The 25,672-nt window shown below is 40.6% G+C and overlaps 1 protein-coding gene across 6 annotated transcripts in view; it reads right to left on the minus strand.

Moving 5' to 3' along the window:
• DGKB (diacylglycerol kinase beta) overlaps nucleotides 1–25,672 on the minus strand; it is a 692,138-nt gene that overhangs the window by 430,158 nt on the left and 236,308 nt on the right. For all 6 annotated transcript variants that reach the window (XM_043968094.1, XM_043968091.1, XM_043968093.1 and 3 more), the window contains 2 exons: nucleotides 19,490–19,578; nucleotides 19,004–19,120 (listed from right to left, as the gene is read on the minus strand). In XM_043968094.1, the coding sequence (XP_043824029.1) occupies nucleotides 19,004–19,120; nucleotides 19,490–19,578 (206 nt within the window). The remainder of the gene's footprint in view (nucleotides 1–19,003; nucleotides 19,121–19,489; nucleotides 19,579–25,672) is intronic.

A 25,672-nucleotide genomic window follows, 5' to 3' on the forward strand; every position in this document is an offset into this window, starting at 1 on the left:
GGCCCAGAACCAGCCTAGGCTGGAAGGGCAGCTGCTCTCAAACAGCTGGTCTGTCTGGCTTGCTGATGCTGGAATCAACTATTGTCTTAGGAAGTGCCACCCAGGGTGAAGTCTGCTGTTGTGTTGCCTAGACCCAAACTAAGGTCTGTGGCCTGAAAAACTAAGGAAGGCAGTGAACAGATCTGATATTGGATCAGATCACATAGACCTAGGGAAAATTTAAAGCTTCCTAGCTTATGCTGCCTTGGTGGTTTTTAAACAGCATAGTACTAAACAGGCAAAGAATATAGCTGCAGCTAGTATTGTGCAAGAGCCAAATTATTCTGACTGTTTTTAAAATATTTTTTTCTTTTTCTTTTTCTTTTTTTTTTGAGGCAATTGGGGTTAAGTGACTTGCCCAGGGTCACACAGCTAGTAAGTGTCAAGTGTCTGAAGCCAGATTTGAACTCAGGTCCTCCTGAATCCAGGGCCCACCTAGCTGCCCCTTATACTGACTTTTAAGAGGTGATTGTTAAATTCCCAGCACATGCATTTCTATTTTAGAAACTGGCAAATGCTATGAATCCAGGTTTGATTGTTTTGTTGATTGCTAGATGTAAGGGATAGAGAAATCTTAATCAAAATTAGACTTTAAAGTGTGTCATGAATGTATTATTTTCTTCAGGAAGCATGTTGTTAAATGCTTACCAGCACAATTCTGGAAAGCACTTCATATAAAACAGACCAAGACTTTGTATACAGGACCACAATAGGCTCAATATAAGACTTAACCAAGCAGACTATGTTTCTATCAATGTCCAAATCCAGGAAACAAGGCTAGAAAAATGAATATACAAAAGAAGATACAAAGGCAAGGCACTATTAATATACTTGGGATTCTTATCATATGTGAGATTTAAAATTGGATATACGGGCATTAAACTCGCCCAGAAAAGAATGAATGTGAAACAACCCAAGATAATCGTAAGAGAAAATCATATCTTGGTCACAAGATCAACTAGTTCTAGAAGAAATGAAGTCAAAGTTTGAAAAATTTAAAATAATATCATAAATTAAATAAGAATAAATTAAAAAAACAATTTGGAAAAGAAATGAGAGTTTTCAAGCTGATATTTGGAAAGGGAAGAGTTTATCACAAGAAGCACAAAACCTTACCTCAACAATAGACTGCCCCCAAATCAGAATGGATCAAATAGAAGCTGATGATCACATGAGATAACAAGTAATATTAAAACAAAATAAATATATTGACAAAATAATAAATTTTAGGCATTTCTTATTTCAATGACCTGGAAAACATATTAAAGAGATAATTCAATAAGCATTAGACTACTGGAAAGCCATGACAGAAAAAAAAATAGGGGGCATGGCTATCCTATTTCCAGAAATCAAGAAAATTAACTTCAGGGAGCAAAGGAAAGATGGCAGAGGAAAGGCAATGACTTGCTTGAGCTCTCCCGAAGACCCCTCCAAATACTTTCAAATAATGACAAAAGATAATTTCTGGAACAGCAGAAGAGCCAGAGACAACTTAGAAGGTTGGCAGGAAAGGTCTTTTGTACTGTTGAGAGTGGAGTGTAGCCCAGCACCGACTGCACTAGCACAGCCCCCATCCCAGCACAAACCTAACCCTAGTTGCAGCAAACTAGGAGCAGGCCTTGGGAGCCTCTGAACCAGCACAGCAGCTGCCACTGCTTCTGGAACTCAGCCCATAGACAGTAACGGGGTTGGACAACTGACCAGAAGGAGATTCATGGGATCTCTCTGCTAGCACTATGGCAGGACTCTGTTATGTTGCCCATACTCAGATCCAGGTCACAGTCTTGGGATGTGGTCCCAGGAAGGGGAGGATCACAAGCATCCTGGAGTTTGTGGCCACAGTGGAGTGGGTCTCTGAATTATAGACAGAAAAGCAAGCCTGCCTTTACTTGCAGACCAGAGCTCAGGTCAGGAGAATAGTAAAAACATACCTCTCCTTAAATCATACCACCTGGGAAGAACTAAAAGCTGACAAATTCCTACAAGTATCTCTGAAAACAGCTGCACAACGCCCTAAAGCTTGGGATAGTGCACCCTCCACTCTGGAAGCAGTGCCCTACTTTAATAAAGAGTTAAAAGTCAAGAAATAGTCTGGGGAAATGAACAGAAAAAAATGCTGACCATACAAAGTTATTCTATGGTGACAAGGAAGATCAAAAAAGATAACAAAGTCAAAGCTTCCTAGAAATATGTGAACTGGTTTTAGGCCATAGAATTACTCAAAAAAGGACTTTTAAAATAAAGAGATGTAGAGGAAAAATTGAAAGAGAAATGAGAGTGATGCAAGAAAGTCATAAAAAACAAAATCAACAGCTTGGTAAAGGAGACGCAAAAAAACACTGAAGAAAATAACACCTTAAAAAACAGACTAGGACAAATGGTAAAAGAGGTACAAAAAGTCAAAGAGGAAAAGAATGCCTCAAAAAACTCAATTATAGCCTAATAGAAAAGGAGGTACAAATGCTCTCTGAAGAATATAACTCCTTAAAAATTAGGACTGAGCAAATAGAAATTAATGATTTTATGAAATATCAAGAAACAATAAAGCAAAATTAAAAGAATGAAAAAATAGAAGGTAATTTGAAATATCTCTGTGGAAAAACAACTAACTTGGAAAATATGCCCAGGAGAGAAAATTTGAAAATGATTGGACTACGTGAACACCATGATCAAAAATAAAAAGAGCCTCAACATCATCTTCCAAGAAATTGTCAGGGAAAATTGCCCTGATATTCTAGAACCAGAACATAAATTAGAGATTTAAAGAATCCACCAATTACCTCCAAGAAGAGATCCTAAAATGAAAACTCTCTGGAATATTAAAACCAAATTCTACAGCTCCTAGGTCAAGGAGAAAATATCACAAGCAACCAAAAAGAAACCATTCTAATACTGTGAATCCACAGTCAGGATAACACAAGATTTAGCTGTTTCTACATTAAAGGATAATAGGGTTTGGATTATGAAATTCCAGAGGGGAAAGGAACTGTTATTATAACCAAGAATCACCTATCCAGCAAAACTGAGTATAATCCTCAGGGGAAAAATGTGAATTCAATGAAAAAGAGGATTTTCATACATACTTGATGAAAATACATGGGCTGAATAGAAATTTTGACTTTCAAATACAAGACTTTATAGAAGCATAAAAAGGTAAACAGGAAAAAGAAAACATAAGGGACATTAAAAGGTTAAACTTCTTATAGAAGATGATACTTGTAACTCATAATAACTTTTTCATTATTAGGGTAGGTGTATGGAGTTTATTTAGACAGAGGGAACAGCTGTGAGTTGAATAGGAAGGGATGATATCTTTAAAAATAAATAAAAGGGGTGAGAGGAATGCATTGAGAGAAAGGGGGCAGCTAGGTGGCACAGTGGATAGAGCACTGGCCCTGGAGTCAGGAATACCTGAGTTCAAATCTGGCCTCAGACACTTAACACTTACTAGCTGTGTGACCCTGGGCAAGTCACTTAACCCCAATTGCCTCACTAAAAAAAAAAAAAAAGAAAAAAGAGAGAGAGAGAGAGAGAGAGAGAGAGAGAGAGAGAGAGAGAGAGAGAGAAAGGGAAAGGGAGAGGTGAAATGGGGTAAAGTATCTTATATAAAAGAAGAAATAAAAAGCTTATGGAGTGGAGGGGAAGACTGGGGAGGAGTAGGAAAGTGAATGAGCCTTATTCTCATCAGAATTGGCTCAAAGAGGGAATAACATACACACTCAAGTGGGTATCTTGCCCTGTAGGAAAGTGAGAGGGGTGAAGAAAGGGAGGATAGATTAGTCAAGGTGCTGTCAGAAATAAAACACTTTTGAGTAGGGATAGGGTAAAAGAAGATAGAAAATAGAGTAAAAATCATGGAGAATAAATAGGATGGAGGGAAACAGAGCAGTAGTAAATGGGAAAAAATAAAAGCAGAGACAAGAGCAATGTAAGATGATGATAATGATGGTAGTACTTTGCTGGGCTATTGTGAAGACAATTATTTGTCAGGTATAAACTAGTATATAAATGTTAGCTATTATTGTTTCAATAATCAATCTAGTGGGTGTTTTGCAAGGAAATCTCTCTTCACAGTACAATATAAATGTAGTTTACTATTAAAAAAAAAAAAGATAAGGAGGATGCTATCAGAAAAACCTGGAAAGACTTACATGAGCTGATACAAAGTGAAAAGTTCTGTATACCAAGTAACAGCAATACTGTAAAATGATCAGCTGTGATTGACTTAGGTATTCTCAGCAAAACAGTGATACAAGACAGCTCTGAAAGAGTTGCAAAAAATGTGATCCATCTCCTGAGAAAGAAGTGGTTGTATCTGAATAAAGATTGAAGCATATTTCTTTAGTTTCTTTCCCTTAAGGTTTTTTTCACCTGTTTTCTTTCACAACTTGACTAACATGGAAATGTTTTGCATGACTACACATGTATAACATATTGAATTGCTTGACTTATTGGAGGGGAGGTGGGGACTGAGGAAGGAAGAGAATTTGGCACACTAAGTTTTAAAAAGAGACATTGAAAATAGTTTTTACATGTAATTGGGGAAAATAAAATTCTCAATAAATGAAAACAAAAAGAAAAGTAACTTCCGAAAATATTAAAATAAGCCTTCAAAGTAAAATAAAAAAAAACAACAATAATGTCAATCACCTTTTGAAGAAACCAGGTTAAAATTCCAAACAAACATCACGGCCAACATCCTTAGTTCCAAGTTCAAATAAAAATAATGTAAGCAGCTAGGAAGAAATAGTTCAAATTCTAAGGAACCATCATTAGAATCAAAGAAGATTTTGTAGCTACCAACATAAAGGAGTGGAAAATATGTAATGTGCTTTTCTAAAAGCCAAAACATATAAGCTGTGGCAGCTAGGTAGCACAGTGGATAGAGCAATGGCCCTGGATTCAGGAGGACCTGCGTTCAAGTCCGGCCCCAGACACTTAACAATTACTAGCTGTGTGACTCTAGGCAATTCACTTAACCCCAATTGCCTCACCAAAAACAAAACAAAACAAAATATATAAGCTTACAATTAAGAATAACTTGACCCACAAAAACTGCTTCCTCCCCTACAGGGGGAGAAATAGGATCTTTAATACAATGAAGGACTTCTAAGTATTTCTGATGAAAGGCCAGGATACAAGCATAGAAGTAATGAAAAGTTAAGTGAAGTATTTTGTCATTGATGATGTTGTTTGTTGGTTGGTTTAGTTTTACTTTAGTTTTGTTTTTTGTTTTGTTTTGTTTTGTTTTTGTGGGACAATGAGGGTTAAGTGATTTGCTCAGGGTCACACAGCTGGTAAGTGTCAAGTGCCTGAGGCTGGATTTGAACTCAGTTCCTCCTGAATCTAAGGCCAGTGCTTTATCCACTGCACCACCTACCTGCCCCTGTTTGTGTTTTAAATGAACAGTTGGAATACATTTTGTAAGGATGAAGGGTTTATATTCTAATGGGGAGGGGCAGATGGCTACAAAGGTCACCACAGAACCTTAATGATATTGGGGTTTATAGGCTGCATCAAGTAAAACAGCAGGTCCAGGAGTGATTTTGGTATAGTTTCACAGCCTTAAAAGAAAAGAAAAGAAGAGGAAACAAGATACACTATGAAAGGAAAGAGGAAGAATATGAGTGGGAGGAATCATCTCATTTAATGGGGGGATGAAAGTAGAAGTCCATGCAAATGAAGAAGGGGAGAAAGGAGTAGGTATCATTGAAAGAAATCTTTCCAATGAACTGGACCAAAGAGAGTAGAACACATACACATACATACACATACATGCACACACACACACACACACACACACACACACACAGGTACACACACATACAGAGAGACAGAGACCAATAGAGAAACAGAGAAATAGAAGAAAATAGAAACGAGAAAGATGGAAATAAGGAATAGAATAAACACATAAACATTAAAGAAGTAAAGGACCTGAACAAATATATATTTAAAAGTTTGATATAATGGATCTCTAGTAATAATTGAATCATAATAGAAATGAATAGAACTATTTTCAATTCTACATAGTACTTATGCAAAACTTGATAATGAATTAGAATAGAAAAACATCATAGATAAGAGCAGAAACACAAAAATTTTGAAATATTTTTTACAATTATACATGAAATAAGAGTCCACATAAAAGGCCATTTAAGAAAGCATGAAAAATTAACTGAGGATGAAATTACTTAGGACTAAGTTGAGTCATAAGCATGACAGTTCATTATAGTAATGATAATGACAATAATCATAAACATATCAAAATTTCTGGGATGCAGCTAAAGCATTCCATGAGGAAAAATATGTAAATGGTTCTATTTCCATCAAAATAAGAAAGGACAGATCAACATATCAAAGATGAAGCAAAAAAAAAGAATTATTAAACCTCAATTAAATATCACAATAGAAATTCTGAAAATAACAAAATAAATTAATTATATTAAAGTCTACTGAATGAATAAATAAAACTAGATATTATTAAGAAAAAAAAACTATTGCCTAATTTTAAAAATTGCCTATTACCTAATTTTAAAAAAGGAAAAATGTTAGCAATATTAAAATTGAAAAAAAGGAAAATTTACAATGATAAAAATAAGGGATATCGTTAGAGAAGTTTGCCCAATTATAGGATAATAAATCTAATAACTTAAATTACATGGAAGAATATTTACAAAAATACAAAATATCCAGGGTAACAGAACAAGAAAAGAATATATGAACCAATCTCAGAAAGAAAAAAAAAAGGAAAGTGACCAATTAATAAATGAATTACTAAAGAAAAAATCCTCAAGACCAGATAAATTTACAAATAAATCTTATGAAATATTCAAAGAACAACAAATCCCAATATGATAAGTTATTTGTAGAATTAGGAAAATAAAGAATTCCACCAAATTTCTTTTTATGACAGGTATGTTCTTAATATCGAAAGCAGGAAAAGTCAAAATAGAAAACATGTTATTTTAAAACTATATCTATAATAAACATTACTGGAAAAATAAATTCCATAAAGTATTAGCAATAAGACTATGACAACATATAACAAATTCTATACCCTATGACCCCATTTGGGGTTTTCTTGGCAAAGATAGTAGAGTGGTTTTGTCATTTCTTTTTTCTTTGTACAAGGTCACATAGCTAATAAGTACATGAGGTTGTATTTGAACTCAGGTTTTTTCTGATTCTAAGCTGTCTTCTCTACCCAATATATGACCTAACTGTTATTATAGATAGATGATAGATAGACAGACAGACAGAGACAGACAGACAGACAGACAGACAGACAGACAGAGAGACAGACAGACAGACAGACAGACAGACAGATAGATAGATAGATAGATAGATAGATAGATAGATAGATAGATAGGATAGATTAGAGAGATGTATATGTATATATGTGTGTCTTAGAGAAAGAGAGAGAGGGAGAAGGAGGGAGGGGCAGAGGGAGAGGGAGGGGGAGGGAGGGAGGCAGAGAGAGAGAGAAAGAGAGAGAGATGGAGGGGGTGTGTGTCGATATCTAAATCCATGGGAACTGATGAGATCACCAAGGGAAACAGTGGAAGAGAAGAGGGTTCAGGGAAGTGTGTGACCTGCATGAAGTTGCAGCAAAGGACACTGAGGAAGGATGAGTAGATCACTAGGAGGAGAATCAGGAAAGTGTCATGTCCCCCAATCCCAGAGAGTTGAAAGTATTAAAGAGAAGAAGGGGATTGACAGTTAAAAACTGCAGAGAGATTGAGGAGAAAGAAGATAGAAAATAGGCCGCCAGGTTTGGCGCTTGGCAGATTGTTGGTGATTTTGTAAAGAGCAGTTTCAGTTGAATGATGAAATGGAAGGAAGTAGAGGCAGGTGTTTCCCACACCAAAAGCACTAGGACTTTTGGGACACTGTGCTCTCTTCTCTTCCCTGTTCTTCATTCCTGCATCAACAACTATTTATTGGACATTTCAACTGGGTCTCTCTCTGTTACACTCCTACTCATATACCCAAAACCCAACACACCACTTTATCAGCCATCTCACTGATTTTGCACCTGCTGTCCCACATGGGGGAGGTAATAGGAGGATGTTTTTGGCTCTATCTTCCAACCCCATAATTGGAAAATACTGGTCCTAGAATCAGAAGGACCTGTTTCAAATCTTGCCTCAGACATTTTCTAGTTGCGTGACCCTGGGTAAGTCACTTAACCTCTTTCTCCATCTCAGTTTCCTCAACTAAAATATAGATAATAATAGCACCTACATCTCAAGGTGTTTTGGAAAATCAAATGTGGTGATATTTGTGTGACTCTCTGCCCTGTGCTTGCTACAGAGTGAGTGCTCTAGACGTGATGCTGCAGCTGGGGCTACTGATCATTAATGAAACAGGATACACAAAGGCTCTCTCTTTCACAAACACCATGTTATATAGAGGGGCTGGGGATTCCGAAACAGAAACCCTCTCTGCTATGAGGAGCTCACATTCAGTTAAGGGAGACAACACATACATACTCAGGGGGAGCAGAAGGCTTTCTCTACTTGGTAGACACACTGTTCTCTATGGCTCCCTCTTCTTCCCTCCCTGTTTCCCTCCATTCCTGGTTCAGAGCTGATATAACCCATTATCTCAGGAGGCAGATTGAGTCAATCTAGTTCAATCCACCTTACTGAAAGAATTGTGTGCATTGTTCTTAGAGTAACTTTGGCAGATTCTAAAGTTATAGGGGTTGGGGGCTGCTAGGTGGTGCAGTGGATAAAGCACCAGCCCTGGATTCAGTAGGACCTGAGTTCAAATCTGGCCTCAGACACTTGACACTTACTAGCTGTGGGACCCTGGGCAAGTCACTTAGCCCTCATTGCCCTGCAAAAACAAAAACAAACAAATGGACTAAAGTTATAGGGGTCCTTTTGAAGAATGTATGTTTATAAGAGCTAGAAATTTCCATTTCTTGTGATTCATTGTCTTTAATGCCTGCCTTCCTTTGTCTCTGCCTCTGCCCCTCTCCCTATCTCCCTCTGTCTGTCTGTCTGTCTCTGTCTCTCTCTTTGTCTCTCTCTGTCTCTCTGTCTCTGTCTCTGTCTCTCTCTCACACACACACACACACACACACACACACACACACACACACACACACTCTCTCTCTCTCTCTTTCTCTCCTGCTGACTTGGTGGAATTTAGCCCACAACACCTCCTATTGTCCATTGCCTTCCACGTCCCAGAGGTAGAGCAAGTACTGGCCTTTCTTGTCCTTGGTGGAAAATCAGGAGCTGGGTAGGAACCCTCATAGCCAGAGCAGTGGCACCAGAGACAGGCCCAGGAGACAAAGTGCCAAGGCAGACCCCACAGGCCTTGAATCAGTAAACAAAGAAATATCAAAAGTCCCCAAGAGAAATTATTCTGGTGAGGAAGAAAAAAATTACACGTCCTATGTGGCTGAACCAGAATTCACCAAGAAGCTTGGCTTTCTGAGAACACCAATAAACTGGGGATCTTGGGAAGCTCCTCAAATCACTGCAGCTCCCAGGGTGGAGGGTCAGAGCACTAAGGTATAGGAGGGCAGAGTGGCTGTCTGCACTAAGTTTAGCATTAATATAAATGGAGCACACTAAAGCTTCCATGCTAGTCAGTATTGGCATTGACTCCTGAATGGCTGCTGCCATTTCAGCCAGAGACAGTTATGGAGAAGGAAAAAAGAAAGAAGGAAAAAAAAGATAAATACACTCTAGGAACATCACTTTGGTGGTTGAAGAGACCAAGACAGTCTAATTCACCAGCAATTATAGCACTAAGAGGTGATGAAGACCTGCACCAGAGTGAGGGCTGTGGCAATGGAGAGAAGGTGCCATATTTGAGAGATGTTAGGAAACTAAGAATCATAAGGACTTGACAACTGATAGGACATTGAGGGGGTGTGGTGTCGACCAAGACAAGAGGTTGGACCCTGGGGATGGTGGGACTCTCAACAGTAAAAGGAAAGTAAGTAAGGTGAGAGAATTTGGGAGAAAAAATGATGAGTGTGATTTTGAATCTACTGAATTTAAGATATATGCGGGTCATCTATTTTGTGATGAAGGCAGTTATAGATGTAAGACTGAAGGTCACAAAAGAGGCTGAAATGGGTTCATTGATGGGAGAATGATGTACATAGTGATGATTATTGAATCCATGGGAGTCAGTGAGATCACTAGGGCAAATTGGTATATCAGGAGTTGAAGGTTTGGGGAGACATGTGTAGCTAGTGGATAAGACCCAGGTAAAGATCCAGCCCAGGAAACAGAGAAGAACCAGTCACATATGAGGCGGGAAAACCAGGAGAGAGTAGGGTCACTCAACTCAAAGGAATAGAGAGAATCAAGGAGAAGGGGATGATTGAAAGTGTCAGAGTCTTCAAAAGGTCAAGAAGAAAGAGGAATGAGAAAAGGGCATGAGATTTAGCAAACAGAGGAACTGAGGATTTGGGAGAGAGTACTTTCTGGTGAAGTCAGAAGCCAGAAAGTTAAGAAGACAGTGAGAGGAAAGGAAGTGGAGGCATTGATTGCACATGGGCTTCTGAAGGTGTTTAACCATGACAGAGAGGAGAGACTGAAGATAACAGTTTGCAGGCAGAGATGGATCAAGTGAAGGTTTCTGACTAGTGCTTAGGACATAGAAGGGTTTATAGGCAGGATGGAAACAGCCAATAGATGAGGAGAGATGGAAGACTACTAACAGAATCAGTCTGCTGCAGAGGATTAGATGTTATGTCATCATTTGTGCAGTAAGAAGAGCCACCCCTTTTGATGTAAGGGAGGAATGAAGGGCATAATAGAAGAAAGATCTGAGTGCTATGTGAGGAGGAAAAGGGGAGAAATCAGAGCTTTTTTCAGTGAAATGTAAAGTAAGTTTCTCTGTTGAGACCAGAGCATAGGCAGGCTTGAGAAGGGATGAAAGTTTTTTGGGGGGATACATAAAGGCCAGTAACAAAAGGCAAATACTCTGCCTTCTCTCAAGTAGCCTATATTCTAATATGGACAACAACAAGTTCACACCTGAGTAGTTGCAAAATAAATATAAAGAGCCTAAGTACAGTGGGGAACACACATGGTCACTTACTAGAAGTCTTCGGGCCAAGGTTATATGATCACCTGGCACGGACTCAATGGCTTAAAAATGGTCATCAGAGTTGTCACAAGAGGTTTTGGGACCCCCTCTTCAGAAGTCTTCAAGTAGAGACTGAATTACTACCAGTCAAGGTATATTAGAATGGAGATTTCTTTTGTATCTGGGTGTGACTAGAGGCTGCTGAGGTCACTTAAGATCCCTGCATTTTGTAATTCTTTCATAAGAGAGGACATTTTATGAGAGGACTTAGAGGGTGGTGATGAATGCAAGTAACCTTGCCTACATATGCTCAGTTTCTGTAAGAAGTAGCCAATGTGTTTTCTCAGCAACTTTTAGTGATCCTTGAAAACTCATGGAGAATAGGAGAGATTCTGTAGGACTGAAGAAGGACAAATGCCACATTGGGGGTGGGGGGTTTTATCTACAAATTATAGGCTAGTGAGCATAATTCTTGGCAATTCCTATGGCGATTTTTAGAATGGAATAGTGAGCATGTGGAAAAGGAAACTACGATCACCAAGAATCAAACGCTGTTGAGAAGAGGCCATGCCAGACAAAGCTCCTTGCTTTGTTGTTAGACTGACTTAACAGGTGCGTGGACCTGATTCTATCTGCCCCTTCACACTTGTCTCACGGCGGTTGCCAAAGCGAACCCCTCCTGTATCCCTAGCTCGCTTCTCTGCATGTAGCTCTCTATGTGTTGTATCCCCACTGACCTCCTGCAGGGGACAGACCACCTTGAATTGTTCTTTTAGCCCCATTACTTCGGACAGTGCCTGACACATAGTAGCATTTAAGAAATGCTTCTGGATTTGGCAGGTAGAGGTGCTAATGCTCGTCATGTTTTTTGTGAAATCAGTGAGCAGACATGAGCTAGACCAGGGTCTGATCTGAAGGATTCAGGACATGCTGTTTGCTGAGACTCGGGCAATGATCCTCAGTAATAGTTTGAGATCATCCTGGAGAAGGTTCAGCCTCAGCCTCCTGAGCCTCAGCCTCTCCTTCTCCCCTGGCCTGGAGGAGAATGATGGCGGCTACAAAAAGCTTTCAGCATCCTCACATCACCCCGGGACCACAGAGGCTGGGGGCAGTGTCTGTACTGGGAGCTGAGATTAGCCTGAAAAGAATGGCAAAGGTAAATGTCAAGGTCATATAGAAGCACAGCAAATCTAAGACCACATGCCTGGGGGTGGGGACTCCATAAGTAGCCCAAGAATAGGGTATTATGGGCTGTAAGGTATCTTCTATCCCTGAGCCCACTTTTTTCTAGACTTTGTCTGGGAGCAGTGGGTGAGCCTGGAGAGGGAGGCACTTTGTCCAACTATCCTTGCTATACGACTTTCTAAAAGCCAACTGGGTCTAGATAAGGAGTTGAAACAAAGTGGTGATCCATGAACAACTTCCTTACACATATAATTGTCCATCAGATTAAGGAATTAAAGCATGTAGATGATAATATTTTATGGTCTAATTTGCTTTTTGTAAACTAGACTGAGAGGAACATACACAAGAGCAGGCAGAATGAAGACAATTAATGTCTTAAATAACAAGTTCCCATAACTTGAGCAATATACAGCCCATGCAGTATGCCAGACTTAAGATAGGTGGAGGGGATATATGTCCATGCCACCCAAAATATTGGAGGAAACTGAGTCAGGCTTAATCAGATGCACACCTGTTGGGACCCATGAGCTAGAGAAGCTGAGAGACCCTCCCACAACCTCTCAAGGTTTCTGGCAGAGCCTTTTGGACCACAGTAATTACATTCTGGGGCCCAACTTGTGAGTGACCAGTGGATGAGGTGGTGACTGCAGAGCATGTGCTAAAAAGGAAGGACAAAGATAAGCACAAGAGCATCAAGAGGAAGACCAGAATCGTGTAGGGCCTTGAGTTCAGATTTTATGATCTATTGACAATGGGGGACAGAGAAGGTTCTGGGCAGACATGAAAACTGCCTTCCAGTGAGAACAAGGCTGTAATGCAGTAGCGGTGTCAGATGGCTCTGTTTGGTGCCAGAGGACAGAGCTTGGAACAATTAGAACCAAAAACAACAAACAAAATAAAATGAGAACCCCTTTCTAATCATGAGAGATATCTGACAGTGCCATGGATTCTTTCTTCTTGCAAGGCATCCAGCAAGGCCCGGATGAGCCTTTGTCCAGGGTGTTATGGGGAGCGGACTCGCTAATACCCACGGTTAATGTTTTCTAGTACCTCAAAATGGCAACATTCCCTGTGTATGTCATCTCATTTGACCTCCTTTGAGAGCACTGGGTGAACAAGATGGCCACTGAGGGCCCTTTGTAGACCAAGTGTCTAGGATTCTGCACAAGTAATAAATGAGAATAATAAAAGACAAACTTTTAATGGGACTCAGGCAAGGAGGAAAAGAGGTGAGAAGAAACCATTCCCCTAAAAAGCAGGTCACTTGCACTGAAGAAATATATCTGTCAGTGTAGAGAGCCTTTTTTCCTAATCTTGTACAAATTCCAGCGAGCTCTCTGAATTCTGACATTTGTAAAAAGCTTAAACTCTTTTTTCTAGCCATTTTTAACCTTTTAAAATGACTACGTGAAATTCAATATTTTAATAAAGAGTGTAACTTTATGGTTCTAAAGTCATATAGGGAGCTGTTACAAAGGTGATTTTTTTCACCTCCAGGTCTGTAAGGGCCACACCAATTCCAGATACAGGGTGCCTGCCTGGCGCGGGCTTTGGGGTCACAGAACACAGGACAGAGAGCGCCATATGCTTTTGGAATATGAAGCCCATGGAACATATACTTCAGTGAAAATCAATGGGAACAGCAATGGGGGAAGTTTGGGAATGGATAAGTAGAAAATTCAGGAAGATACAGTTACTGAGTTTGACTTGTAGGACCCTAATACAAGACATAGAAATGCCTAATGCTGATGTGATACCCTCCTTAGAAAATGTTTTTGCTGCCTAAATCATAGTCAAGATATTGTGTGAATATGTATGCATGTGCTCACATCTTTAAACATATTGAGGGCAGTATGGGTGGGGGGAATGAGCTACTACTTAAGAGGCTTATTTCACATAGGCCAATGTAGTAAATTGCAGCCGATATATTATCAGGCTCTAAATTTATCAAATAAGCAGGGAAGAGACTGGTCTGACAGTAGACTTTCCATGTTTGGTGACAACACCTCCTGTATACTTGATCTAAATTGGAGAATTACTGGGCAATTGATCTAGACGCATCTCAACAGAACATCTGTTTGTTTATAATCTAACATCTTATATGAAAGCAACAAAGAAATGAGGTCCTTTGGAACTCATTTTGAGGGCCTACCAGGCCTGCGGCAGGTGGTTGGGGAAAAGAGAAGTCCCTAGCCCTTCCTTCAAAGACTGAAGGGACCCCGGGACATCATTAGAACCACAATCCCCCATGTCCTTCTCTTCTACAATATGCCTTGAGGATCTAGGTGACCCAGTATGGTACATCACAAGCTCCCCAGAGTGTGAGAATCAACTGAAGAACAATGGAGAGACACATGCTGGGAGGAATCCAAGGAGAGCACAGGACTGATGATGAAATGGGATGTGACCCAGAAGATGCCAGGGGCCAAATGTGACTAGTCAGTAAGCATCAATGAAGTACCTACTATGTGCTGGGTCCTGTACTAAGAGCTGATGATAAAAAGAAAGGCAAAACACATTCCCTGCTCTCAAGGAGTTGAAAATCTATTGGGAGAGAGAATATACAAGCCAGTAAGTGCAGAGAAATTATCTACAGGATAAATTGTGGGAAGGGAAGGAAAGGTGTGGGGTGGGGGATGGGAAGTAAGCATTTATAAAATGTCTGCTATGTTCTAGGCACTGTGAAAAGCACTTTAAAAAAATAATAAACATTTTAAATTATTTATAGTTTTGAGTCCCAAATTTCATCCCTCCTTCCCTCTCTAAGCACTTTTTACAAAGATTATCTCATTTGATCCACCAAAACCCTGCAAGGTAGGTACTATTATCATCTCCTCTTTACAGTGAAAGAAAACAAACATTAATTAAGTAACTGTTGTATGCTGTTACGGAATTTAACCCTCACAAAACCCCTGGGAGGTAGGTGCTATTGTTGACTCCATTTCACAGTCGAGTAAAATGAGGCCGACAAGTTAAGTGACTTGCCCAAAATCATCCCACTAATAACTGTCTGAGTCTGGATTTGAACTCACATCTTCCTGAATCCCATCCTGATACTTTACCTGTGTTTCACCAGCTGCCTCTGGGAAGTGTAGCAATTGGAATGACGCCACCTGCTGGAGACTTACTGTAGGAGAGCTCCAACATGAGGTGCGGGCCTCTGAGGGCAGCACCATATGTCTTTTCTTTTGTGTCAGGAAGTGACCTTTGCTTGTGGGAGGAAGAAGGGGGAGGCTGGCGCTCTGACTCTCTCTTTTTTTCCTGAGGACTCTGGTGGAGAAGGCAGCTAGAAATGCACTTTCCCTTTAATAGATAGATGAATGTAGGCCTTTCTCTCTCTCTTTACAAAATTCTTATTCTCCTTAATAAATGCTTAAAAGTCTAACTCTTGCAAAAGCTTATAATTTATTGGCAACCACTCATTAGATATTTTAGACAGTATAGCTAGAATTTTAGCCTTTTACAGGAGCAAGGTGTATTCCCACACCCCAAGCCTTGAGTTGGGGTAATGAATGAAAATTTGACCAGTGCTGAAACAGAGAGGTTGTTTCATCAGGAGAGAAGCCAGTCTCAGCAGGGGACATAAGATGAAAGGAGATGTAAGATGAATGCATGTTTGTCACCTACAGAGTATGCATTTCAGAGGGCACAGTGGAAAGATCAGTGGTTTTAGGATGCAATCTTGGTGATGTGAAAGAGGCTGGGGACAATGAAGGAGGCAATGGGGGCTCAAGAACAGAGATTCTATGAAGTCTGCAAGGATTTCTGCATCACTTGGATGAAGGAAAGAGAGGTAGAAGTCTGTTTAGCCTCAAGGTGTGTGCTCCAAGGGTATAGACAATGCAAATGAGGGACCAGTGAGGGGAGCTGATGGGATATCACATCTCTCTTATCCTTTCCAGCAAGCTAGGCCAGGAGATAAGCAGAGGAAGGGGGAAAATGAAGTCTCTTTGGTCTTCCCCCATTCCCCCCTTTTCCCCCCCACCCCGCCCCCACTTGGAAAATGTCAGATCAAGAGACCAGTATTTGATGTCTCCCCCTACCCATAACAGTGCTTTACACACAATACAAATTTAACAAATCTTTCTTAAATGAACTGATTAGAAAGAACCCCACCCCCCCAGTCATTAGACAGGGAGGTCTTTGAGGGAGAGGCTGATATTTCTCTTTCTCAGTAGCCCCAGTTTTTAACACAGTGTTGGACACACAGTAAGTGCTTACTAAAAGTTTGTTGACTGAATGACTGTAGAGAATCTGCTCTTTCTGTTAAAAATTAATCTGGAAGTAAAGGTGAAAAATTACAGAGGGAGAAGGTGGGGCTGAAAATGATAGGCAAGCCTTTAGAACAAATAGCATTATAGCCACTGGTAAATTAAGCTTGAATTTCAATTTACTGAATCAAAATGGACATTCCCCCCCCCCAAAATTATTAAATCATCACACTAGAAAGACTCCACAGAGCAGAGTAGCTAGCAAGAGGGAGTCATACTCAGCTAGATTCTGACCTTGAATCTCATCTCTGACATGTCCTAATTTGGAGAGACCTCTGGGCAGTTATCAGATCTCTCTGACACTCAGTTTTCTCATCTGTATAATGTGGACACTAACACCCTGAGTATATAATGATATATGTAAAATATTGTGTATGTATTTTTGTAATATGCTATATAAATATCACTTAATTTCTCTCTCTCTCAGTGAAAAGTTTTGGGGTTTTTTTTAAATTTTTTTCAGTCAGGTACAATAACAGGAGCAGGTCCCTTGTAAAGAATAAACTGTGATTTGAGGCTTTTATGACCCCATTTTTTGGCTAGTATTGGAACTGCCATCACACACTGGCCAGGGCTCAAGTACCGCACTTCCACACTGGCACTGTGCTCCACCCACTGGCTGTAGCCTTCGCCATGGCACTGACAGCTCATGTCATCACCACACGCCGATGCCTATGTGGGCCTGGCAAAATTATAATGATTGGAAGCCTGGTGAGGGCAGTCAGGTGACCTTCAGGGTATGGAGGCTGGGAGGCTGGCTGCTCTACAACCGTCTGTTAATTCTGTCAGTCAGGGCTGCCAGCCCTGTGTGTGTGTGTCTGTCCTGTTTCCGGTGAGGGAGGGGGTTTCTGGTAATCAGAAGGGAGGAAATTTGCCATTCTGGCTTATGAGCTGGAGAGAGAGGAGACACAGCTGTGTGCTCTGCTGAGCTCTGGGCAGTGGTGTGATCGCAGGTCATATAATTTTCCTTCCCCATTCCCTTTTCACTTATCCCTAGTTCTATCAATCTTATTTTTGTTTTGAATTTGTTTTCCTGTTAATAAACCCTGTTCTGTTTTTTGAAAGAGGCTGTTAATCTCCCTTGCCCCAATATTGCAGCGAGCTGCCTAATTAACACTCCCCAATTAAAATTTGGCCCCTACAGCATGGTGAGCCAGCCAGGAGTTAACTAACCTAGTGGATTTCTTTAACCCACACCACCCTGCCCCTACACCCTGAAAAGTCAGAAATAAATCAACATAATTACAAAAATGGAGGTGACTACAGGATAGGAGGAACGAAAGGTAAGTGAACAGAAATAAAAAGATGGAAATAGTCTAAGGATGAGAAGGAAGGAAGGAAAGAAGGAAGGAAGGAAGGAAGGAAGGAAGGAAGGAAGGAAGGAAGGAAGGAAGGAAGGAAGGAAGGAAGGAAGGAAGGAAGGAAGGAAGGGAGGGAGGGAGGGAGGGAGGGAGGGAGGGAAGGGAAGAAAAAATGAGAGAAAGAAAGGAAAGAAGGAAGGAAGAAAGAAAGAGAAATTCCAAAGTTTCAAAGTGTTCTATCTTCTTCACAATCAGGCTGAATACTGAAACCAAGGGCTATAGTTGTATCTTTGTGTTAGAAATTCCATTTTAAGCATTCATATTTAGGAATAATAAAAAAGTATTTTTCACAATATTTTGAGAATAATTCCAAGTGTAAATATAATTGGGTCTTGAGTAATAGATTAAAATGTTTGGAGAAAATATATTCATTTTTAAAATATACTGAATTGCATTCTACAATGGATTTCATATTACATGTTCTCACTCTCCTTTGTGTGTAGCAAACTTCTAAGAATCTGCTTCCCCACCCCCAGAGCAATCACTGTCTGTGTTGACTTAGCTGAGACAGTGCCCTCCATTGTCTTCTCTTGACAGTCAGGGACCAGAGCCTCCTTGCGGCATGGGACAGATGCCAGGCCACCAACCACACAAGTTTAGAGAAGCCACAGAAGCAGTATCACTCAGAAGGCCTGCCTACACTGACTTCTATCAACAATAAAGACTCAAATGAAAACTTTCCTGTAAAACTGTGAGGGCTGAGAGAATGCCTGCTGCCAGGTGGTTGGAAGCAGGTTCTGATCAGCATTGGCACAGAGAAGTAGCCTTTAGATCCTCAAAGTCTTTCCCCTGGGGCCATAGGAAGTTTGACCTAACTCTTTCCCACCAACACCTTCAATCTGCCTCTATCTACTCAGGACTCACTTAGATCAAGTATAAGATGAGGGAGTTGGACTAGATGACCTCTAACGAGCCAACAGTAAATCCTCCACCTGTCCTTACTCATCTATCAGATGCCCTATTGAGAAGAGCCCTGAGACACCTTCATGAGTTTTGTACTCTCCACATTGACCCCCCCCCAGTTCACAGTGCCCAGGGGGAATGCAGGGCACCTGCCTGCCCATGATTAATGTCCATTCTACTCACTGTGATCTGACACCAAACACAGTGAAGTCCAGTCAGGCCTTGGTAACATTTCACATTTTTATGACACTTGTCACACTTGGCTGGGCAGTTGCCTTCGACCCAGTAATGGTGCATGACCTAGGAAGGAACAATAGGGGCTAGAATAAGTTGACACTGACCCAGTAATGGTGCATGACCTAGAATGAAACAATGGGCATGGAGTTTTAAAACAGTGAGTCCTACTCAGTCAGTGACCCGATAATGTTGTGTGACCCAGGAGGGAACAAGAGAGGTAGGAATAAGACAGCAAATCTTGTCTTGTCAGTGACCCAGGAATGGTCCATGACCTAAGACAGAGCAATAGGGACAAGATAGAGACAATGAATCCCAAGCCTTGAGATTGACCCATTAATGGTGCATGACCGAGGATGGCACTAGATAAACAGGAACAAGAGGATAGGTGCTGCCTTGCCACCCTCAAGAAGACGAGACCAACACGATACTCACATCTGTGTTCTTTTTGGACTTCACGTAGGTCTTGATGCAAGAAGGAGGTGCTCTTGCCACACAGCGCTCATGGACCGTGTACTTGCAAACTAAATGGAAGCACAGGGATAAACAACGAGTTACTCCTCATCCTGATCATATTTTCTAGGGAAAGGATGGCCTTCACAGGGCCTCCTCATTCCATATCCATCGCTGTCTAATCAATTCAATCAGTCTCAGCAAGGACAAGCTAAAGGAGACTGGTTTTTGCCATGAGAAACAAAAGACCAATTAGCACAGGAAATATTCTGCATGGGAAAAGCCACAATGACTCCATCATGGCATAGCAGGAAATGCTTAATTAAATCAGTCCTCACTAAAATTTTTCACAATAACTCTCAAATGACTAAAATATTAAAGAAAAATTGATGACTGCCAAATGGCTTAGTGTCATTTGCTCATCGGAAGAAAATCTACATTTTACAAACTATAGGCAAAGGGAGCAGCTGGCCAGCTTGGAAATCAGACCCCAGAAGTTGATGCTAAGCTACTTATTGATTTATTCCAACCTTAAATGGCTGGTTTTTTTTTCTTTCCCATTCCACCCCCCAGAGAGCCATGGGTATCCATCAGGCCAAGTCTGTATGAGCCCTAACCCTGTCTCTCCAGAAAATATTTTGCTTTGCTAAACCACATTTGTTTTTTTGTAAACTTGTCTGAATATTGAAGGAAACATATATGAAGAGAATGAAAATGTCAAGAAAATAATCTAATACTTTATAGCTCCACACCATCTCCAATTCCTTTGTATATTTAGATTCTTAAAGAATACAAATATGTTTATGTGGTAAAATAAAGTTACTATTTCTAACAGCACAAAATATATGAAAATATTAGGGGAGGTGAATCCAATTAAAATTAAAAGGGAGAGATAGCATATTACAAAAGAAAGATGCCTAAATTCAAGATCAAAGATGCTATACTGAAAGCCTGGCTTTTCTTCCTACTGTCTGAGTGACCTTGGGCAAGTCAATTCCAATTTTCACAAGCATTATAAGGAGGGGCTAAAACAAGATGACCCAAAGGCTTTCTCCCCCTCAAATGTTATGATTCTATGCCTGACTTATTTTTCCCATTATTCATGGGAGGTGAGGTGTTTAAGCAACTAGCAACATCATTGCAAGCCCTATTTGTTATATTGTCCAGGTATTTCAGCCCAAGAACTCGCTCATATGATTTTATTGTGTTTCTCAGAGAAATATTACACAGATGTTGTCTGCAGTGGAGCCCCACATCTCAGAGCGGTAAACTTGATTTCAGATCCTGCCTCTGACATCACTTCTACTGTGTCTTGGACAAGCCATTTCCTCACCTGCGTCTCAGTGCCTTCATCTGGAAAATGAGGGAGCTGGATTGGGTTTCCTTTCCATCTGACCTTGGATCTTCTGAATCTCAGTAACCAAATTCAGTCCGTACACAAAATGCAATTGCTATAAAAATGCATTCAGCAATGCTCATCTTCCCACTTGACTGAAGCCCTCCAATGAGGGCCAATCCATCACAACTCTCCATTCCACATTTGGATGGATCAAACTGTGAGGAGGATTCTCCTAACATTGAGTCTAAAATTTGCCTCAATGACTAGCATTGTTCCAGTTTCTGTCTTGTGGAGCTAAGCAGAATAAAGTATCTCTTTGATAGGACAATCCATCATATCCTTAACAATGTGATCATGCCTCCTTTCCCCCCCCCCCCCAACCTACTCCATACTCAACACTCTCAATTTCTTCCAAAAATTCTCAGATGATACAGGCTTGAAGTCTTTCTTCATTCTGCCTTCCATGGATATTTTCCAACTTATCCAATGCCCTAAACTGTGGCACACAGAAATGAAATGTCATCACATTAGGGTGGGTACAACAGTACTGCCACCTCCTATTTCCCTCTCTCATTGCAGAAAGCTCAGTCATTTTTGAGCTATTACATCACATTGCTGATTACTGTGAACTCCCAATCCGCTAAAACCCTGAGATGTTTATCAAGACAAACCGCTGTCTAATTAAGCCTCTCTCACTTTATGTCTGCAAGGTCAATTTCTTGAACCCAAATGTGAGACATTATATTTTTCCTTATAAGAATCACCTTATTAGATTCATCCCATTATTTCTTGGCTGGCAAAATCTTTTTATACCCTTACCCTGTAACTTAATATCTTAGCTCTCCTTTCCAGCTTGGTGTCACGTGCACGCTGGATGAGTGAGCAATCTCCTGGAGGTCTGTCTCCAAGCTATTGATGAAAATGTGAAACAGCAGAGGGCCAAGAACAGAACCCTGGAATGCTCTGCTGGAGGCTCCTTCAGAGCTGACATCAAGTCATTAATGAATAAATTCTTTTTGAGTCACATCAGACAAACAACTCCAAATACCACTACTTAGATTTGCATATGGCCCCCATTTCTCCATACTTGCCACGAAACTACTAGGAGATACTTTATTAAATCTTTGTTAACATTTAAGTAAACTATGTCTATACTGCTCTCATACACTAGACCTTTGAAAACTTGTGAAATAACATGAATAGGGCATGGCCTGTCCTGGATTAAGTGATCGCTCCTTCCTTATCTAGGGGTTTACAAACCAGTCCTATTAAACCTTGGTAAGAAGTGGCCTAACTTCAGCAAGATAATCAAAAGACATGGAAGTCAATTTCCTGAACCTAAGGCATTGGGCCACACATTACAAAATCTACCCATTGGCAGATGCTCCCCTGGTCTCAATGGTTTGTATCTCCTTATGCTGCTAAACAAGTTAAATAAATAATTTCAATCTTTATGAATTCTGATTTAAACAGATCTGTTATCGACACAGAAGAAAAATTCACCTACCTATCCAGCAACTTATAGGATGCTCACCATAAACCAACTTGACCAATCTACTAACCAGGTATGGGGAATATAATGATTAAATAGAACATGATACCTGTCCTCAAGGTTTATCAACCAGTTGGGGATAGGTCTAAGCCAGTAAGGGTGACACAAGTATGAATCTAAACAATAGGAGAAAGGCAAAACAAAGTTGAACATTAACCATCTATGGCAACCAAAAGAATCTTACTTACCACTATATTCTCTGTTAAGTTACACATTAGACTCAATGTCCTCTGAGTCCTTCCCAACCCAGAGTCTGTGACTCTGTGAAATGAAGGAACATTTCACTATCTCCTGCCTGACTCTATGATGATGGGAAGGAAGGAAGGGAAGGAGGGAAGGAGAAAGAGAAGGAAAGAAGACAGAAGGAAGGAATGAGGGAGGGAAAGAGAAAGGAAGGAGGGAAAGGAGAGAAGAAAGGAGAGAAGGAAGGAGGGAAGGAAGAAAATAAAAATGGGAGTACTTCTTTTCTAGGGAATTATTTCTGTGTATAGCCCTGTTTGTGACAGATATTTCAGTGTCTCAAAGATAGAAAAGACCTGAAAGACCACGTAGTACAACTCACAGAACCACAATTCCCCTTACAAAGTTCCCTGCAAGTGACCACCCGTTTTCTGAACACTTAAATATTTGTGGGACTGAAGAGAATCAAGCGACAATGAACGCTTAGGTTGCAAAGCTCAGAACTCCAAATGATCTGTCTCTGAATTTCCTACTAAAGGTCACACTAACCCATTCCCATTCGAGTTTCACAACATTTTGGTGCTTTGTTATATGTTGATGTTTCAGCTCACTATCTAATTGTGCCCATTACACAGGCATCTTTTCTCTAATTCAATCAATCAATAAGAACTTATTAAGCACATGGTATCTGTCAGGCACATATGCCACCATCACAGAACAATTAAACTTGCACAGTTTTAGGTTTGGGGCAATTTAACTCTGGTGAAATCACTATACAAAGTCACTAAGTGTCCATCATGAGCAGAGTTCTAAGCTAGGTCCTGGTGAAGGATGGGAGCAGAGGGTTCAGGCTCAGGAGGTGACATCAATTCCATGAGGTCCAGGCTAGACAACATTGGTACCACCGGATTCGTCTCCAGGCACCATGTTTTAGGAAGAATGATGATAAACTGGAAAGCAGAGGACCAGAGGAGGTCAAAGAGACTAAGAAAAGCCTGGAGCCCCACCTCCCACCCCCAACCTCTCATGAGGATCAGCTGAAGGAATGGGGATATTGATCATGAATTCGAGAAGATGCCTGTGTAGAGGGAGCAGCTGTGATAGTGGTCTTTGAGTTGTGGACCGACTACTTTGTGAGAGATGGGGCAGTGAGAGGGAACTTGACACTCAGGGGAAACTTCCTAGGAAAGAGAATCAGGTGGCCTTGGGAAGGAGTAGCTGCCTGCTCGTTTCTTGGAGAAGCTGGATGAGAACATTCCTGTTCAGGTACAGACTGGAACAGGTAACCACTGAGGCCCCATCCGACTCTGAGACTGGATCACTTGGTACCTGAAGCCAGATCAGCTGTCTTTAAAGCCATCCTGGTAATTAATTACCAGCAGTGTAACTTTGGGGAAATGGCCTCACATTGATAGAGCACGGTAAGGAGAGCCAAGCACTTTGTATGTGTCATCACACTGGCTCCCCATACCAACCTTGGGAGGCAGGTAATACTATCATTCTCCTTTTAGAGTTGAGGTTAAGTGACTGATTCAGGGTCATAGAATCCAAGGCTAGATTGGAACTCAGATCTTGATGGCCCCTCTTTTCACTGTATCATGTAGCTGCCACCAGTTTCTAACTGAAACTAGAAACCTTAGTTTCCTCTGTCAATCGAGGAAATTAGACTATATTTATTCTTTTGAATCTAAATCTATGAGCCAACATATAAAAGCTTAAAAGATCCCAATGGAAAGGATATTATTGTGCCATTAAAAATGATGAATATGGAGACTTCAGGGAACCTTGGGAAGAATTGTATGAACTGATATAGAGCAAAGAAAATAGAATCCGGAGTATGATTCTCACAATGATCTCAAGAGCATAAAAGAAAATAATAGTGAAAGACTTCAAAATTCTAACCAAGGTGATAATTAATCATGACTTCAAAGAACTGACAGCTAAGTATGCCTCTGGTCTCTTGGCAAAGACGTGAGGGAACATAGGTGCAGAATGGGGCATACCTTAGTAAAAGCATGACCAATGTGAAAATTTGTTTTGCTTTTCTTTATTTCTTTGCAGCAAGGAATGTTTCTCTTGCCCTGGAGATAGAGGGATTTACTAGGAGAAAATAACAACCATAAATCCATAAAAAGGTCAATTAGCTTTTTTTTTTTCAGCTAGTAAATGTCAAGTGTCTGAGGCCAGATTTGAACTCAGGTCCTCCTGAATCCAGGCCTGGTGCTCTATCTACTGCACCACCTAGCTGCCCCAATCTTACCTTTAAAAATAGCTAATTCGGGGGCAGCTAGGTGGTGCAGTGGATAGAGCACTGGCCCTGGATTCAGGAGGACCTGAGTTCAAATCTGGCCTCAGATAATTGACACTTACTAGCTGTGTCACCCTAGACAAGTCACTTAACCCCCATTGCCTCACCAAAAAAAAAAAAAAAAAGATTAAAAGATTTTTTTTTTTATCATAGTAACTTATGAAACCCTCTACACTAAAGCTCACAGGACTGTTATTGTTGCAAGTGCAGAATGTGTCTAGTTAATAAAAGCAACAGTCATTGCAATATTGGGGGGGGGGCAGGAATCACATCCTTTGCCCTTCTGGCAAAGAGCTACATAAACCTACTCTTGGACAAAAGCTCTCATAACTGAAATCCTTCCAACTTACTCACTGCTGATTCTTGACTCCTTCATGTGCCACGTACACATCCGCCTAAGAGAAAACACTTTAAATGACTATCCTGTGAGCCTTATTAAAACGCTCCTTTACAACAATTCATAAAAGCAAAGAGGAATCCAGCATTCTACCCATGAGGTCACCCTGCCTCTCCTATGAGCATGTATTCCTCTTCCCCTGTGTATTTGCATTTTTTAATGTTTTCCATACACATGATAATGAAAAGATAATTTTTAAAAAGAGGAAAAGACGGTCTGCAAGCTGCAGCAAGGAGCTTAAAAAACAAAAACAAAACCAAAGTCCACCCAACCTGTGAAAGTTCTAAGATGTGAACAGTCAGTAAAAGAGACTGGGGTGGTCCCAGAAGATGAAGGAGGCAAGATGGGAAAATGAGAGAAAGTGCTCATGAGGGCACATGTGCCGGGCA

This window comes from Dromiciops gliroides, chromosome 5 (assembly GCF_019393635.1).
Source record: "Dromiciops gliroides isolate mDroGli1 chromosome 5, mDroGli1.pri, whole genome shotgun sequence".
Classification (NCBI taxonomy): domain Eukaryota; kingdom Metazoa; phylum Chordata; class Mammalia; order Microbiotheria; family Microbiotheriidae; genus Dromiciops; species Dromiciops gliroides.